Source organism: Dromiciops gliroides, chromosome 3 (assembly GCF_019393635.1).
Source record: "Dromiciops gliroides isolate mDroGli1 chromosome 3, mDroGli1.pri, whole genome shotgun sequence".
Taxonomy (NCBI): Eukaryota; Metazoa; Chordata; class Mammalia; order Microbiotheria; family Microbiotheriidae; genus Dromiciops; species Dromiciops gliroides.
The window spans coordinates 478,797,330-478,815,244 of NC_057863.1; the positions used below are offsets into that span (position 1 = coordinate 478,797,330).

General features: G+C 36.7%; 1 protein-coding gene across 1 annotated transcript in view; it reads left to right on the forward strand.

The window, feature by feature from the left end:
• The first annotated feature begins 271 nt into the window (after window positions 1-271).
• The window catches only part of UBL3 (ubiquitin like 3), a 92,466-nt gene continuing 74,822 nt past the window's right edge, over window positions 272-17,915 (forward strand). The window contains exon 1 of the mRNA XM_043991864.1: window positions 272-1,344. Within this exon, the coding sequence (XP_043847799.1) occupies window positions 1,318-1,344 (27 nt within the window). The 5' untranslated portion in view covers window positions 272-1,317. The remainder of the gene's footprint in view (window positions 1,345-17,915) is intronic.

Sequence of the window (17,915 nt, forward strand, 5' to 3'; positions counted from 1 at the left end):
GAGGTAGGAAGAGTAAGGGGAGGCGGAGTGGGGCGGCAGAACTCTTCTCCGTGTTCCCTAGTCCAGACTCAGGCAGCAGCCGCCGCCGCCGCCCGCCGCTCGCCGGAGCCGCCATGTTGGTTTGAGAGGCGATGACAGGAGGTGGCTGCTGCGTCTCGGGCTGAAAAGTGGAGGCGCAGCAGCAGCAGCAGCTGGGGGAGGAGGAGGAGGAGGAGGAGGAGGAAGAGGAGAGAACGCTGAGAAGAAACCGGAACCGGGCTGTGGAGAGGGGGAGAACTGCTGCCCAGACGGCGTCCGGCCTTGATCCACCTCACTCAGGGCTAGAGGGACGGGGGAGGAGGGGAGAGTAGACGAGGGCGAAAAAGAGAGAGAGAGGGAGAAGGAGAAGGAGAAGAAAAGAGTCCTGAGAAGCTGGAGACGATGACTTCGAAGACTCGGCTTGGCTGCCGCTGCTGCCTGTGGGCGACTACGACGGCCGCTTAATCCTCCCGGGAGTGCGGGGGTTTCCTGTCCCGCCCGGCCCGGCCCAGTCCGACCCGGTCCGGCCCCCTCCTCTCTCCCACCTCTTCCCCTCCCCCTCCTCTCTCCTCCCCCGGGACTTTCGCTTCTGCCACTCACAAGTTAAAGGTTCTCTCTGCCCCGTTTCTAAATTTCACCCCCCACCTCCCACCCCTCTCCAGCCCCTGGAGTGAAAGTTGAGCTGCTGGGTCCCTCCCTCTCCCCCCTGCCCGAGATATTCCAGCCTGCCCCCCCCCACCCCACCTCCACCCCCAGGGTTTTTCCATCTTGGAGGCTCCCAGTCCGGGAGTTGTGCGTGTTTCTGGGTGCTCTGGGACTGGTCCGGCTCTCCAGCTATTTCTTACCCTGAATGTGTATCTACATAGTTATCTATGTACACATCGGGACATTTTTTCTCCTGCTTAATGAGGACTTGACTCGGGAGCCACTGTGAATCATTCTCTGGGCTGGGAAAGGAGGAAGGAAGATTTAACCCCCTCCCACCCCACTTCATGTCCATGTCTCATTCGGCTTGGTCTACCTGGCACGGTTGGTACTGTTGCTGCTGCTGCTGCTGACAGGGATCTGCTGCCATCTCTGGAGTTTTGCTCTTGACACAGCTAGAGACAGTTCCTGTGGATTTTTGTTTCTTTTTTTTCTTTCCCGTCAGAAGCTCAACCAATCCAACAATCTTTTTCTTAAAACAAGTTTCTTTAAAAGCACATCACCAACTTGTCAAAATTGGCAGAGGAGCTATTTGTGTGGCTTGAAGATCTCTGTGTTTTTGTTTAATCATCAGGGTATCTATCAAACAGCAAGATGTCCAGCAATGTTCCGGCTGATATGGTAAGTGAAAGATGTGTTATTATTTGTTTAAGATGATATTTCAGTCTTATTTACTTAGGAAGGGTGTTGGGTGCAAAGGGGATGTTTGGTGGAAATAGTTGGGAAACCACAGCGTCTGGTGATTTAGAGCACTAAAGTTGCAGTCTCTGATCTCCCCTCCCCCCTTTTTCTACCGGTGTTTTTGTTTGGAGAATCATGAGCAAATTAGAGAAGTAGGGAGCTTTAGTAGAAAAAAAAACCCTGATCTTCCTGTTTCCTCTAGAACCAAATATAAGAAACACTTCTACATTAATGTTTCTGAAATTGTCAGTGACACCAGGTAGAGCCAGAGAATTGATATGCCATATACTGGATAAAAATTGATCATTAGGAAAAATAAAATCCGGTCTTTATAACACGATAAAATCATTGATGCAGTAGCTGCAAACTTGACATTTTCCAAGGACAGTGAAGTACTACTACTTCTTAGTTAAAATTATATTATGCTCTGTGTTATAGTTGTAGTTAGTTATTTTCCCCCCAATCCCCACCCCCACCCCAGCAGTTTACCGGCTAATATGTGTCTGGACAAAAGGAATGTTAAGATATTAAGAGAATCTCCCCAAATAGGACAGTCATAATGTTAGAAATTTACATCAGTTTTCCATGATTTCCTGTAACTATCAAATGTTTTATATTACTATATCCTTAGCTTTAAAAAAAATCATACATTTTTGAATTTGGACATGTTTAGTATTTGAAACAAAAATACTCTTGTTTATTGATGCTTTTGTTTTTTAAAGGTTAAGATTGTGACTTTGTTAACTAACTAGAATGGCCTTGTAAGCTTATAATGGGTTTTTGATATTACATGCCATTTGCAGTAATATAAGCAAGTATGGTAAAAAGCATAAAGATGAGTAATTAATTTAAAATAGATTTGTAGTTAACATAGATGAGCTTAATTATCTTGTTTGAAATGTGGTAGTTTTTAGTTGTTTATTGTATTCTATAGAATATTGAACCCCTTAAGAGCCAATAGAAATTATTACACAGCAGGAGACTGCATTGGCATTTTTTTTTTAATGGAAAGAAAAATAATTTAGTACCTGCCGACATTTGTTTTACAAGAGTTCTTGATTTTTCTTGATTTTTCATTTAACATGATGTATAAATACAGAATGTAAGTTCCTGCTTTAGTTGGCCTCAGATGGAAACCTTTCCTTCCCAAGCTTCAAAAAGGTCCTTGCGTTCTCCTTTAATTTCCCTCCCAACACCATGCACATCCTAAACTCACACATGACAAAAGCCCTTTTCTCTGATTAAGGATGCCAGGACGTCTTATCTTATCTTTCACTCTCCTGAAGTTGACTAGAGGGGTCTCTAGGTAGTGCTGTTTAGTGCTTTTTCTCTTGTTTGGTGGTGAGTACTCTGTTGGTATAAGGGGCATTGGAACTCCAGCAAAAGGTTTTGTCTTTAAAATTACGATGACCATTTTTTGTATTGAAAGCTCCAAGTTTTCTTTATTCTGTCACAAAAACCATATTGAAATAAACATGCAATTAAAATAATGTTGCTATTATCTAGGCCTGGTGATTACCATTGGAGAAAAACTGGAATGTGCGTAGCATCATGTACAATATTGTCCCTGTTACAGATGACTTGGGAATACTGTTTTTTGGTCAGAGATAGGGAATAGAAGCCGCAGGTCAAATACGGGGATTTGGAAGGAAGGCTATAGGGTTTAATTGACTATTTTGCTGCATTGCTACATCAGCTTTTACATTTTACATAAACCTAGTCCAATTTATATTTTTTAGGTTGACATTGTTGTAAGGCCTTGGTGTTCTCTAGTGCTTTGAGATCTTTTGATTAAAGGGGATGTGCAACAAGGGCAAAGCAATGTTATGTAACATGCATGTAACACCTTGATGTGGATGTTTAAGAATGGGCACTTTGGTCCATCCCAAATTAACTCGTTCAGAAGTTTGTTTTTCTAATTATTTTAAGGGTCTTGAGATTTTACCATTGTAATTTAAAGCTGTTAAGATTCTATTTGTTACAAACATTGAGAATTACTTAAGTGTATCCTTTAATTTAACATTAGTCCAGGATTCACAACCCAAGTTACTTTCTGAAATAATTCATGTTTAAATATTAGTTACAAGTAGTAGATTGGTTACTTCCAGATTTGCTAGACTTGTTGGATGAATAATTTACTGTCAGTTTATATTTACATTGATTATTCAAAACCAGTGGAAGCTTTTTTCACACATTTTTTGTTAGACTTTGAAAAGCCAAAACTATACCTTTGAAACTAAGTTGTTTTATTGCAACAAAATTCTTAAATTGATAAGCACGCATATGTTACATTCCTGTAAGCCTTTAAAGTTTTTACCACACTAGTGAATTAGTACACTTGAGTTTCATTTGACCAAATTTCAAGAATTCCAAAGGTACAAAATTCTGATATTAGAGTAAGACATATATTTAGAAGGTAACTATTATTATTATACTTACATTGTTGTAGTGAATGCTTGTTATCTGAGAAAGTACTCTTTTGGAGACAGGGTGGAGCTATCGAGCTTTTATGCTTCTATCAATTGATAATTCATTCTTAAAGTTCTGTAGTCATTGTTAAATCTACTGATCTTTCAAAAACATCTTTTTAAAAAAGGTTTTGGTTATGACTGTGAGACTTAAAACACATTTTAAGTCTTGATTTTGTATTTTTGTGATCTTGTGACTTACCTATTAAAAGAATTTTTTTTTGTTCGCCACATGGCATACCTTTTTTTCCACTACAAACTGAAGATTGTTTCTAGCACTAGATCTTTGATCCTTTAAGTAAGGGTTTGTTGGGTTTTTGTTTTTGGTCACTTTGTATTGTTGTTTTGGCACTTTAAAAAATTAGGAGTACTAATTGTTTTATTTACATAGTGCTTTATAAAGTATTTCAAGTAATTTATCTCATTTGATCTTCACAACAACTTTGTAAAATGTGCTTATATGATTATCCCCATTTTACATATGCAGATACTCAGACTCAAAGAGTTTAAGTTTATGTGGCTAATTTTATCTGTATTACTTTTACTTAGTTCTGTTAGTATTTATTTACTTTTAAATAAATACTACTGGGTCCTTTGACTAAGGAAGTTCTAGCACTTTAATTGTTAATTAACTTATTTTTGAAAGAAATTTGAATTAAACATAAAAATCAGTATAATTTGGAAGTGAATCATAAAAATATTCCATATTTTAATTTGATTCACAGTATACAGTTCTTAGTGGGGGAATTTAATGCTTCACTCTGGTTCTTAATGATAGCTTGTATTATTTTGATGACTGTAGGTCAAGTCAGCATAAGACTATTTGCTGTCAAAAAGAACATCAGTCGTGTAGACAGGAATGTAATTCATCTTTTTGGAGTAGTGGGAGGAGTTCTCCAGCAAAAAATTATTTGTATTTTCAACAGATGTTTTCGTATGCTGTTTTTGAACTGCTGGGTGAATCACTTGACTACAATACCTTTGGGGGGGGGGGAATTAGATTTAATGCAAATCTGTCCTTTAAAAGATTCTTTTGTAATGTAACACCTTTCTACCTATAAGAGGAGTTGGGTATTAATGAAAGAATTCTGGTAAAGTATTTTTATATCTTTGAAGGAAAGTTCCATATAAAGTGTCATTTTTGTTACTACTAGGGGCTAGCAGGATGTAACAGAATTCTGTTTTCCATGTTAGCACAGGGGTGATATAATATGAAATTAATTTGAATTTGTAGTATTATTGGGGGCATGTGCTTTATTTTTACAAATTGCCGTTTTTCATTTTATTTCTATTTTGTATATAGAAAAATAATTGGAGCCCTCTGGTGGACAAAATGTTATTACTGTATAAATGAGTAAACCTGAGATCCATGCTATTTTTTGGATAAAATACCTGCATCTAAAATATACTTAACTAAAACAGGATATTGCTGGACATTAATCAAATTCCTTTTATCTGACCTTTTTAATCTCTTTTCTAAAAGTTTAGTTAAAAATAGCTGATTCACATTATACATGAAGAAAATACCAGTTCATTTATATAAAGAAATTGATCTGTAGAATAGGGCATTTTTACATATCAAGTAGCCATGCTAATTAAGATACAGAATTAAAAAGTTTTTACCTCCTTCTTTCCCCTCCCCATCTCAAGCACTAAGGTTTTATAAAAGGTAAACTAAGTACTGCTTATAATTATAGGTGAATTGATAAATAGTATTAGTAAATAGCATGAGTTTAATATAATTGCTTATAATTTTACATCATTTTATAATTAGTTTTTAAAACATTTTATATATTTTGGATTGTCATTAGTAAAAGAGATGGTAAATATTGATTCTTCATTAAGAGACTCAATTTAAGTGACTTGCTTATGGTAGCATTGCAGCTAAGGCTAGAACCCAAGATTTACTAGAATTGTATATGGTGACTGCTCAAAACATATCCATTTTCCTTAAGATTAAAATATTTTCTTTGATATTAATGAGGAAGATGAGCATTTTCCCCACTATAATGTTGATATTCACTATAGAACAAAGCTTCTTAAACTGAATGTGATCTTCCCAATGAAAATTTTGTCACTAAATGTTTGATTTGTATACCTATTTTATATACATGAGGTTCTCAGGCAAAAAGGAGTCATGAGTGGGAAAATTTTAAGAAGCCCTGCTCTAGAGGATGAAACTGTGTTCATGTTACCAGACTGTCATAAGGGAAACATACCTTTTTGGATCATAGGAACATAGATGTAGACATGGAAGGAACCCCAGTGTTTTACAAATGAGGAAAGGGGTGCATATGGGTTAAATGGTCTAACCAGGTTATACAGGAAGAGAAAGTAGTAGAGTTTGGATTTGAACTCAGGACCTTTGACTCCAGAGCCCAGTTTTAACATTTAGAACTTGAAGCATAACAGAAAACTTTAAATGGATTTTAAGAGACTGGCTTATGCTCTTTTGATTACTTAAAACAATTTTCTTCCTGGGCAAGAAAAAGACAGAAATTGTATATATATATTAAAACTTCAAGTCTCTGAAACACTTTGGGTTACAGTCAGTCTAAATAAATGAGTTTTTCAGAGAACTGGAGACATCCCTTTTAAGTACCTAAACCTAAAGCCAACATTTTGCATGGAAATCTTTCTAAAAAAGTTATACTGAACATAATTTCTTGATGATCCAGCATTATGATTAGGAACTTCAATTATTTTACTATGCTGTTATATAGCTATTATTATATGATATACCTTCAGGGCTGTTGAGGTGGGTAGGACTGTTTATGCAAAATGATTTCAGAACGCATGTTTTTTGAAATCATGAATTATATTTTTATAATTTTTCTTTCTCCTCCCTTAGTATCAATTACAACTTCTACTGCTTGTTAGCACATTTGTCTATAGTAGCAGCTCTCCTCATATTCAATTCTTTGCTTCTAAATCTTCTGTGGACTTCAAATTTTAACTAAGCTTGTGTCAAAACTAAGAAGGAAATTGGTTCTGAGCTCCTGTTTGAGGATTAATGTGTGGATTTAAAAATATATTTTAAATTCTGAGGGCTTATCATCATTATTGGAGTTTCTTGTTTGTTGCTATGTTAGCAGAATTTTGGATAAAGGTTGTGCTATGTATAATTTGTGTTTTGGTGGGAAAATAGACATTTTTATTAAAAGTTGATTTTTTTTTAATCAGAGATTTAACTTATTGGAACACTGGATTCCTTTCATTTTACATCTTTCAGTATGTCAGTGACCTAATAATTCAGTAAAATATCTTTGAGGGTTGCTGAAGCCAAGGTTTAGTTTGACTGGTACTTGTGACAGGTAAGACTCAATGTGTGTGGTTACCCTATCTGTCCCTTTGTTGGGAAAGGACAACAGTTTAGGTATTAAACATTTGTTAAAATACATTAGAGGTTAACAAAGAGAGAACAAGTGTTTCTGAAAGAATAGGAAAACCTAACCTACCCTCGAGGAGAACTCAGAGCTGCCAACCCCATGAGGTTCCAACCACCAACTCCCAAAACCCTCTCACCAAACCAATTGCCTCAAGTTGATTGGTTGAAGGTGGTCACATGCTCACACAGCAGGGGCATATTCTCACATACTCCAATCTTCAATATACTGGGTTTATTCTTTTTTGTCTCTCTCTACACTTATAGCTATATCTATAACATGGAAGCAGTTTTCAATGACTATTCTAGAGTGATTTTTTTTTTGACATAGGAACTCCCTTTCTTTCCTTGTAATGAGTTGAGATTTCCCTTTCTTACTCTTCCATTGGCTGTATTACTTTTTTTTTTTTTTTTGCAGGGCAATGGGGGTCAAGTGACTTGCCCAGGGTCACACAGCTAGTAAGTGTCAAGTGTCTGAGGCCAGGTTTGAACTCAGGTACTCCTGAATCCAGGGCCGGTGCTTTATCCACTGCGCCACCTAGCCGCCCTGGGCTGTATTACTTTTTAAAAATTCCTGCTTAGTCTCTGATTCTTACCTTGTTGGGATAGAGTATGTAGCGACATAACTTTTAGCAGGAAGTGGAGGAAAGGAGGTAAGAATAAGTTCCACAGGTGACCTTTCTTCATCCCAAAATATGTCGGCTTACCTAACCCCAAAGATAATTTCCAGTTATCTATCCATGTATTATGTATCCATCCCTATCTTAACCTTTAACTTGGAATCACTATTTCTATCTGTAATTACACAGAAGAAATGTACAGAATAGCCTGATTTTCTCTTGAAATTTAGAGAAATCTTGATTTAGTACTTCTGTGTACAGAGACCTACACAATTAAGTATCTTTGACTTTTTTTTTCCACACAGGGTCCAAGTTGAAAAAAAGAAATGTGGTGAATGGAAGAGTTGGGGAATAAGTGGTTCTTGGCAGGAGGAGCAAAAGGAGAGAATGTTTTAATTCCTTTTCCTCCTTTGTTACAAGCAGCTAACAACCCCCCCCCATTCCTCCCCCCTTCCCCCCAAAAACCAACAAAAAACCCTCAGGCTGTGTGGGAGATAGCATGTTGTTCTGTGGTGGGCTAGAGGAGAAACCTTGGTCAGGAGCAGCAGGTGGTGTCAGTAAAAAGGGAAGTAGGGCAAGAAAAAAAAGGAGGTGACTGGGAAACTTGCCAGAACTAAAGAGTATTCCTAGTTTATGTAGATAGAAACTCGTAAACTACCTTAGGTTGCTACTCTAACCCTATACACAGGCCTATTCCAGAACATGGGGTTCATAAAATCATATAATGTGTTTTGGAGTGGGGAAGTCTCCAATTATTCTGTAGCTGAAGGATGGTAAAGGACATTAATCAAGCAAGCATCAGCCTCCAAGCATTTTAGGCATTTTCCATGCTAAGTGATGGTTACAAAGAAAGGCAGAAACACAGTCCTGCCTCTTAAGGAGCTCACATTCTTTTTTGTTTTGTTTTGTTTTGTTTTGTGGGGCAATGAGGGTTAAGTGACTTGCCCAGGGTCACACAGCTAGTAAGTGTCAAGTGTCTGAGGCTGGGTTTGAACTCAGGTCCTCCTGAATCCAGGGCCAGTGCTTTATCCACTGTGCCACCTAGCTGTCTCCATCCCTTCTTAGAGTTATGTTTTTAAATGATTGAAGGAAATGCTAAATTTCAATGAGAAGTTAGTAAAAATAAAGATGTAATTTCTCCCCCCCCCCCATCTAAGTTCATAGGTTCCTTGAAATCTATCTGTAGACCCCAGGTTAAGGACCCTTACAATAGAGGGATGGGACACACACAAAGGATTATAATGTGTTTAAGTTCTATATGAGGTTTGGGGAGGTAGGAAAGGAGAGTGAGGGAAGATCCTTATTAACTGGATGGAAATAGGGAAGATTTAATTGAAAACAAATTATTGAGTTAGGTTGTAAAAGATGATTAGGATTTCTAGCAGCTAGGTGGTGCATTGGATAGAATGTCAGCCTTGGAATTAGGAATACTCTTCCTGAGATTAAATCCAACCTCAGACACTTACTAGCAGTGTGACCCTTGGCAAGTCACTTAATCCTGCTTGCCTCAGTTTCCTCATCTGTAAAATAAGCTGGAGAAGGACATAGCAATACACTCCAGTATCTTTGCCAAGAAAACCCCAAATGACAGAATTGGATGCTATTGAAAAGTGACTGAACAACAACAAGGATTTCAAGAAGTAGAAATAGGTCGTGTATTCCATGTACAGAAAACAGTATGAACAAAGACATAGCACAAAGTGGAATGTGTGTGTTAATAGTGCATTGGGTAGCATAATTTAGCTGGTATGTAGCTCCTGTGGAGGGGAAGTAATGTGAGATGAGGCTTTGGGACGTTAGAGAGTGGTAGGATGAGAGGTAGGATGTTGTTGGTGAAGAGCCTTGAATGCCAGGTTTTTCATGATCAGATTTGTGCATAAGGAAATTAAACTAATAGCAGTATAAAGGATGAATTAGAAGGGAAATAGAACAAGAGGAGGAGAAGAGAATTGGATCAGGTTCCTAACATTATAGAGTTTATAATCTAGAATAAAACCATACTGAAATTACATTATGAGTTAAATAGGCTTTTGGGGTTGGCTTCTAAACCTAACTACTACATATAATGTTGTTTCTGTGGGAAAATGTTTTCAGAGTACCAACCACTAACTTAGGTCCAAACTTAATAGAATATAACCTATTCTTAAATCGGAACTACTATTTATTAATAGTATATCAATTCTACTAAATCTACTTTTCTAAATGTAAAAATGGTTACCCAGTATAATACCAGTACTTGGTAATTTATATAAATAATAATATTTAACTGATGAAAAACTTAGCAATGGGTTTCCATGACATTTTAATCATCTGTAATTTTTACAACATATTGTTATGTGGGTTTGGCAATTTTTTACATAAATTTTGATTTTGTACCTTTTAAGATAATTCAAGTAAAGTTGGCATATGGGCATTTTTCTAGGACTACATTGTAGGAAGGCACTGTATCTTCTTTTGTCTGTATAGTTAAATTCACCTGCCAGTTTATTTGGGGCTGATAGAATCTTAACTCATCATATATAAATTATTTTTTACTTTCCTGCCAAAATGTTGTTTTTGCTATCAGTACAGCCATTTGGTTATTCTTATCTTAGAAAGAGGGATGGTCACCTGGTATCCTGAACAATATGAAATCAAAGAAGAAACTAACCTCTTGCCTGAAACTGCTGTTCTGTGGTTCTGTTCAGGTACCTCAGAGTTAGGCACTTTTTTTCAGTCCCTGCAAATGATGTTGGGGCTACTGCCATGACATAAGTTGTTAGGTTTTTTTTTTTAGTACAATTGTGACTCCCCCATGTGACAGTCCTTTGGCATGTGGGCTTTCATATTCATTTTAAGAAACTGACTATCTACTTTTTGAGTAAGTACAAATGATTTAAGCTCCTTGAAGACTTTTATACTAAATTATATCATTCAGTGTCTCAAAGATAGTTGTTTAATATATAATCATCCTTCTAAGATTCACCAGCTCAAACATCTAAACGCCTCTATGATCCTTTTCTTGTACTTACATAATAATTTTTATTTTTATTTCACTGTCATGTTCTACCTTTTGTTATAGGCATTTATGTATATGCTATTTTTTCTACCGTAACCTCCATGAGGAAAAGTGCTACGTTTTCTTTTTCCTATACACTTCATCACCTAGCTCAATATCTTGCACATATTATTATTATTATTAATTTATTTATTTATCTTTTGGTGAGGCAGTTGGAGTTAAGTGACTTGCCCAGGGTCACACAGCTAGTAAGTGTTGTCTGAGGCTGGATTTGAACTCAGGTTCTTCTGAATCTAGGGCCAGTGCCCTATCCACTGCGCCACCTAGCTGCCTGAAATATAAGTTGGCTTGCACATACTATATGCTCTGTAATTTTTCATTGATCTGATTTTTAAATTTATTAATTTTTTAAACAAAGTATACACTCCAAAAATGTCATTCTATCTTGCACATTGCCATTGGATTAATGTAAATAAAATACTCTTTTGTTATGGTATTTCCCTAATTGTTGTTTAATTTTTTTTTTTAAGTCATGTCCAACTCTTTGTTGACCCCATTTGGGGTTTTCTTGGCAGAGATACTGGAGAGGTTTGCCATTTCATTTTCTAGCTTATTTTACAGATGTGGAAAGTGAGGCAGATAGGGTTAAGTGACTTGTCCAGGGTCACACAGACTCCCAGCCAGGCACTCTATATGCACTGTACCACCTGGTTGCTTAAATGACTTGCTCAAATTCACACAGAGAATATAATCAACAGATATGGGACTCAAACTAAGGATTCTGATGAAGTCATGGAATACCAGACTCTAAAAAATTAAAAACTGTAGGTTCCATGACTGCATCACCAGAAAAATAGTGAAGGTAAAAATTGGACATTTTTTCAGAGAGAAGCTAAAGTGTTTTGAAAAGTCCTTTCAAAAGTAAAAAAATATATGGTTATGTACTGAAGAATAATAATACTAACCACAGACCACACTGACAAGCCTGACTTAGGAAAAATTATATAACCTTCATTTGTACCTATGTGATATGTGTGTTTAACATATGTCTTTTTTCAGTTTTGGTTACCTTACCTGTAAAATAAAGAAAATCCCTGCCTTACCTACCCTAGAAAATTGAAGGGAAACTGTTCCATAAACCTTAAAGTGCTGTGCAAATGTATGTAATTGTGATCGTTGGTTAGGTACTACTCCTTTCTTTTCTTTAAATCATAGAAAAAAGGACTAATATATTTAACATATTAATGTCTTGTGGACACAAAGATTGTGTTGCTAAAAAAGGGACAAGACGAGAGTAATATTTACCTGATTTTATATGCATGAATGCATGTCTTAATGAAAATGGAATTGTTACTTTAAAACACACTCTAAAAGAATAACCCTGTTTCCCCCAAGTCATATATCAATTTTCATGCATATAAAATAAAGTAAAATTTTAAAATAAGTATTCACTACATTAAAGTACCTATAAATATAGAAAGATGAAAAATATCTCTGATTTTAAGGCACTTACAGTCTAGTAGGAAGAACTCTAACATGTGCAAAGTAAGACTTTGATAGGAGTAAAGAAGTACTGTAGTATATATCTCACTCTCAGTGGCTCTTCTGAATCTTTTCATCCCTCCTCAAACCTCCCCTGGCTCCTCCTCCTCTCACTCTCTCAGTTGAAGACCTGATTGCCTCATATTTTACAGAAAAAATTGAGGCCATTCATCGTGTGCTCCCTCTTATTCCCCTTTCCTGATCTCATACCACTAATATGCCTTTTGCCATTATCCTTTCCTTCACATGAAGGGCTGGCCTGATTCTTTACTAAGCCTAACTCCTTTATATGTTGCCCCCTTTGTCATGCCCAATCTTTCACATATTTTCAATTTCTCCTTTTCTGCTAGCTCAGTCTCTATTGCCTACAAACAAGCCTCACTTGATTCTTTCATACCATCTTGAGTTTAAGATGTCTATGAAGCATCCATTTCAGGGTATCTAATAGGCAATTGAAGATGTGAGACTGGCAGTCAGGAGAAAGGTTAGTATTAGATAAACAGATCTAGGAATCATCAGTATATAAATGGTACTTGAATCCATGGGAGCCAACGAAATCATCAAGTGAAATATTATAGAAGAAGAAAAGAGGGCCCAAGACAGAGCTTGTGGAGTAGTCTTATCACATCCTTAATGAATATCCAGCCAAGGAGACTATAACAGAATAGTCAGATAGGAGGAGAACCAAGAAGGGGAAGTGTCACAAAAACCTAGAAAGAAAAAAGTATCAAAGAAAAGAGAGTGGTGATAGTGTCAAAGGCTGCAGAGAGCTCAAGAAGGATTATGATTGAGGAAAAGGCCAGTAGATTTGGTTATTAAGAGATCATCAGTAACTTTGAAGAGAACAGTTTCAGTTGAATGATGAGGTCAGGATCCAGACTGCAGAGATTTAAAAAGAGAGTAAGAAGGTGGCAAGTGGAAGCAGAGATCACAGAACATTTTTTGAAGGACATTAGCCCTGAAAGGGAAGAGAGATAGAGGATGAAAGGTAAGGGGCACAGATAGATCAAGAAGATTTTTTTATGGATGAGGGAGGCAAGAGCAAGTGGTCAATAGACAGGGGAAAACAGAAGGTAAATGAGAGAGTGGGGATCAGTTACTATTAATTGCCTAGTGTGTGCCAAGCACTATGCTAAATTCTGGGGAAACAATTATGGGGGGAAAAAAGAGAGACAATCCTTGCTCACATGGCACTTAAAATTTAATTGGAGAAGCCAGCACATAAAAGGAGCTGAAAAGCCTTGGGGGAGTCTGGGAAAGCAGGGACATGGTGGAAAAGTCACAAATCTAAGTAGTTGCAGCTAAGTGAAAAATGAGGAGAGGTTCTGAACTGAGCCCTCTCCTTAAATGGAGGTTTTGAAGTCGGGGGAGGGGGGTGATGAGGTGGTTGATGGGATCTGACTGGATGATGAGGTTTTCCTGGGGCTTGGTAGAAAAGTCAGACAAGTCCCAAAGTAGTGTAATCAGATGGGAAGTGAGGGAAAACAGAGCGGTGGAGAAGAGGGGATGGAATGGGATCATGTGGACAGGCAGAGGTTTGCCCTGGCATTGAGAAGGGCTACCTCTTTCTGTGAAGTAGTAATAAGGGAGGCCAAAATGGCAGGGACCTCAGAGATCCAAGAATATAAGTCTCTTTCTTGACCTTATTGTAGAGAGTAAAAATGACCCTCATTTGGCAACCTGAGTGCTCTTCTGCTATACCATACTCAACCTCATACAAACAAGGTCACCACTTTATAGTAGTGTCTTATAGTTACATGCATTGGTAAATACAGACTTACAGGCACGAATTTATTTAAGAGCTAGTACTGCTTGGAAATCATAAAGTAGAAATCTGTTTGGTTTCAAGGTCTGACAGTTTTACAGATTATTTTAATTCTGGTCAATTTTTTAAAATCAAAAAAAGGAAAACATTCTGCTTTACTTACATTTCAATTCTGTATCTTATCAGGCCAGTCTTTGAATTTCAGTATGGGAATGACTCACCTAGTATTGGTAGGGAAGTAGAAGTTCTAAGTTAATTTTTAGGATCCTCTAGTCTTAAGAAACTGCATATCAAGAAACTAAGACAAAGCTCTTGTCCTTAAGATCAAGCTATTATGGTTTGTTGATAATATTACTGGAAACCATTTTATGGAGAAATAGATACAGAAGATACTTAATCCCATCTGCCTCCTTGTCTTTGACCACTTTGAGGGTCAGTTCAGTTTTGCACAACTATGTCAATTAAATGCAGGTAAGGAGAAAGGTACATTTGTATTGGTACACTATGTTTGTTGCTGTGTTAATCCACAAAATAAATCCAGCATTCATGTTTGGTTGCTGCTGACATAGCCCTGATTTTCCTTCTTCATGTCATTGGGAAAGAGCAGTCATCTGTATTACAGGATAATTGAAGTGTCTCCCTCTTAAGTAACATTTTTTTTTTGTCTTTTTTAAATGGATCTTTTCTAAAAATGTTTTCTGTTTGCCTGACTTAATGAGTGTAAACTGAATGTAATTTAATCTTTTCTTGATGGCAGAGTGTCATAAATAGTTATTATACTGTTCTGTAATATAGTGATCTCACCAATTGATTCTAAACTACTCAAATTCTAGAGTTCTTGGGCCTATTTTTTCTTCTCTTTCCCCTTAGCTGTTACCTATCACTTGTTGCGCCCATATGTTTTTCTCTACCCATTTCTCCTCTAAGATCACTAAGTTTATTAAAACTGTGGCTAAGATAAGAGATAATGGACTCTTCGTGAAGGTCTAAAAGACTGAGTAAAATGCATAAACTTTAACTCATGTGTCTTGTGACATGTTTTTTAGGTTTACTAAACTAAAATAGTTTTACTAATAGTTTTACAGTCCAGATGTCTTTTTTCCCCCTCCCTAGTTCTCTGCAATGATCTAAATATCCAATTATGTTGGATAAATAATATGTAAAAGAACATACATTTTACCCAGACATAATTTTCTGATCCTCCTAAGTTAACCGTTAGATATTATCAACTGATTGGTAGCTTGGGAATTCCTTCCTTCCTTGTGTATTATGATAGTTGTTGGTAAAGTATTGACAATAGCAGCATACCTTGACACTGAATTAGGTGTGGCTTGTTTTAAGAGATGTATTCATACCTTTTACAGGAATAGATTATTAGGGAGTATTTTTTTTAATGCACCATAAAAGGATTCTCTAACAGAGAATGTTTTTGTTAAATTGAAAATTAATGTCTTGTGGCAGGTAAGTGGCACAGTGGATAAAGTATTGGCCCTGGATTCAGGAAGACCTGAGTTCAAATCCAGCCTCTGACATTTGACACTAACTAGCTGTGTGACCCTGGACAAGTCACTTAACCCTCATTGCCCTGCCCCCCCCCCCCGAAAAAAGTCTTGGTTTTTTATATATTAATTTCCAAATAGATTCCTTCCCCCACCTTCCTTCCCTTGTAACAAATAATTTAAAAAAGAAAAAGGGGGAAACAGTTCAGCAAAACCAGCCTAACACATTAACCATGTCATACATTATGTGCAATATTCCAAACCCCTCACCTCTTCATTGAAGCATTTTCTTAGTTCTTCTCCAGGATCAAAGTTGGTTATTATAATGATTATAGTATTCAGGGTCTCCACCCCTCTTCCTTCTTTACATTTTTATCATTATTTGTTTTCTCCTTATTTACTTTACATGCACCTGTAAAAGTCTTCTCAAGTTCCTCTGAATTCTTCATATTGATTGTTTCCTTAAGTGCAGCAATATTCCTTTTATACTAAAGTAACATACATTTTTGATCAGTTTCCTGGTCAGTGGACTTTCCTCCCAGTTCTTTGCTATGACAAGTGCTACAGTAAATATTTTGTATGTGTGGGATTTTCTTTTCTGTCTTTGATTTCCATGGCACATATACCTAGAAACAGAATCTCTTGATCAAAAGATGTGGACATAATTAGTCACTTTTTAAACATATTTAGATTGCTTTTCAGAACATTTGGACCAATTCAGAGCTCTAGCAATGGTGTATTAATATGCCTGTCTTCCTGTAGCCCAGGATGGTTTTCTTTTAAAGAGGAGCTCCCTAGTGTGTTTTAGTGTTGATTTGCAGAGCATTTACTTGATAAATATGTATAAGATAGGGGAGGAGAAGTTAACTGTAAAGAAGTTTTGAGTCAGAGCTAATTGAAGATCAAGGAGTATAAAACATCTTTAAAATAATTGGAAAAATGTGATGCTGTTTGCAAAATTGTATGCACATACTTTTTATAATATTTAATTTTTCTTGGTTGATACCAAACATGAACATTTTCATGCACACATAACAGATAAAGAAACTGCAAATCATACTGCATACAGCTTGCCTTTTCAAAAACTATATACCCAAGTCATTGTGTTTATTTCAAAGCTATCTCTCACTTTTCTTTGTTTTCCTCTGAATCTTGGAATCTCTTCTGAACATTTAAAACATTTTTATTTTATTGCATCTTCTTTCAATGATGAAATGTTTCATTGATACTTTTCTTTTGTTCCCTTTTTTTGGGCATCATTATTCTAATTCCCACAGCCCATGAAACTCCTTTCTACATACTTTTCAGGAATAGATTAGCCTTTTGGGAGTACTTAGACATCATTCTTGTAATGTCATTGGGTCATCTTTGAGAATGAAGAACAACCAACAACATTCTGTAAAGAAGTGTTTGGCCTTTTAAATTTTCTCAATAATCTTCATTGGGTAGAAACATTCACTGAGGCAAAATTTGCTCCTTGGATTATGTGGATAGTTGTGTGAAAGTTGAACATCCAGCCCAACCTGTTTGTCATAAATGCTGAAAGGAAGCAAATTGCCATACTCAAGAATAAAACAAAGGATCCCAGAAGTAGTTCTAAAACAGTTTGAGATCTTCTGGAAAAAATATTTTATCTAAACAGGTAATGCACTGAGGCAAAATTTGCTCTTTGGGTTGTTTGGGCTATTGTTGCTGTGCAGTTGTATCCAACTCTTTGTGACCCCATTTGGGGTTTTCTTGGCAAAGTGGCTCGCCATTTCCTTCTCCAGCTCGTTTTACAGATGAGGAAACCGAGGCAAACAGGGTTAAGTGACTTGCCCAGAGTCACACAGGTAGTGTCTGAGGCCCGGATTTGAACTCAGGTCTTCCTGACTCCAGGTCTGGCACTCTATTCACTGCAGTATACTACTGCCCACAGTAGTATAATACCTACATTTAAAAAAAAAAATATATATATATATATATATATATATATATATATATATATAAGCTGTGCTTGCCTATAGCCCCTCAATGTTGAATATTTGATGCTGTTAACTTGCAAAATATCCAAATTCTCCTACCATCTAATCATGTGCTTAATATGTCTGATTTTTTCTTCATATTTCATATGAAATATGTTTTATTTTCTTGGTGACTTTAATTGCCTCCACCAAAGTCCTGTTTCAGTGACTTACATGGTCTAGTGGTGATCTTGCCTACTTCATGGACATGTTAGTGTTGTACAGGTTCTT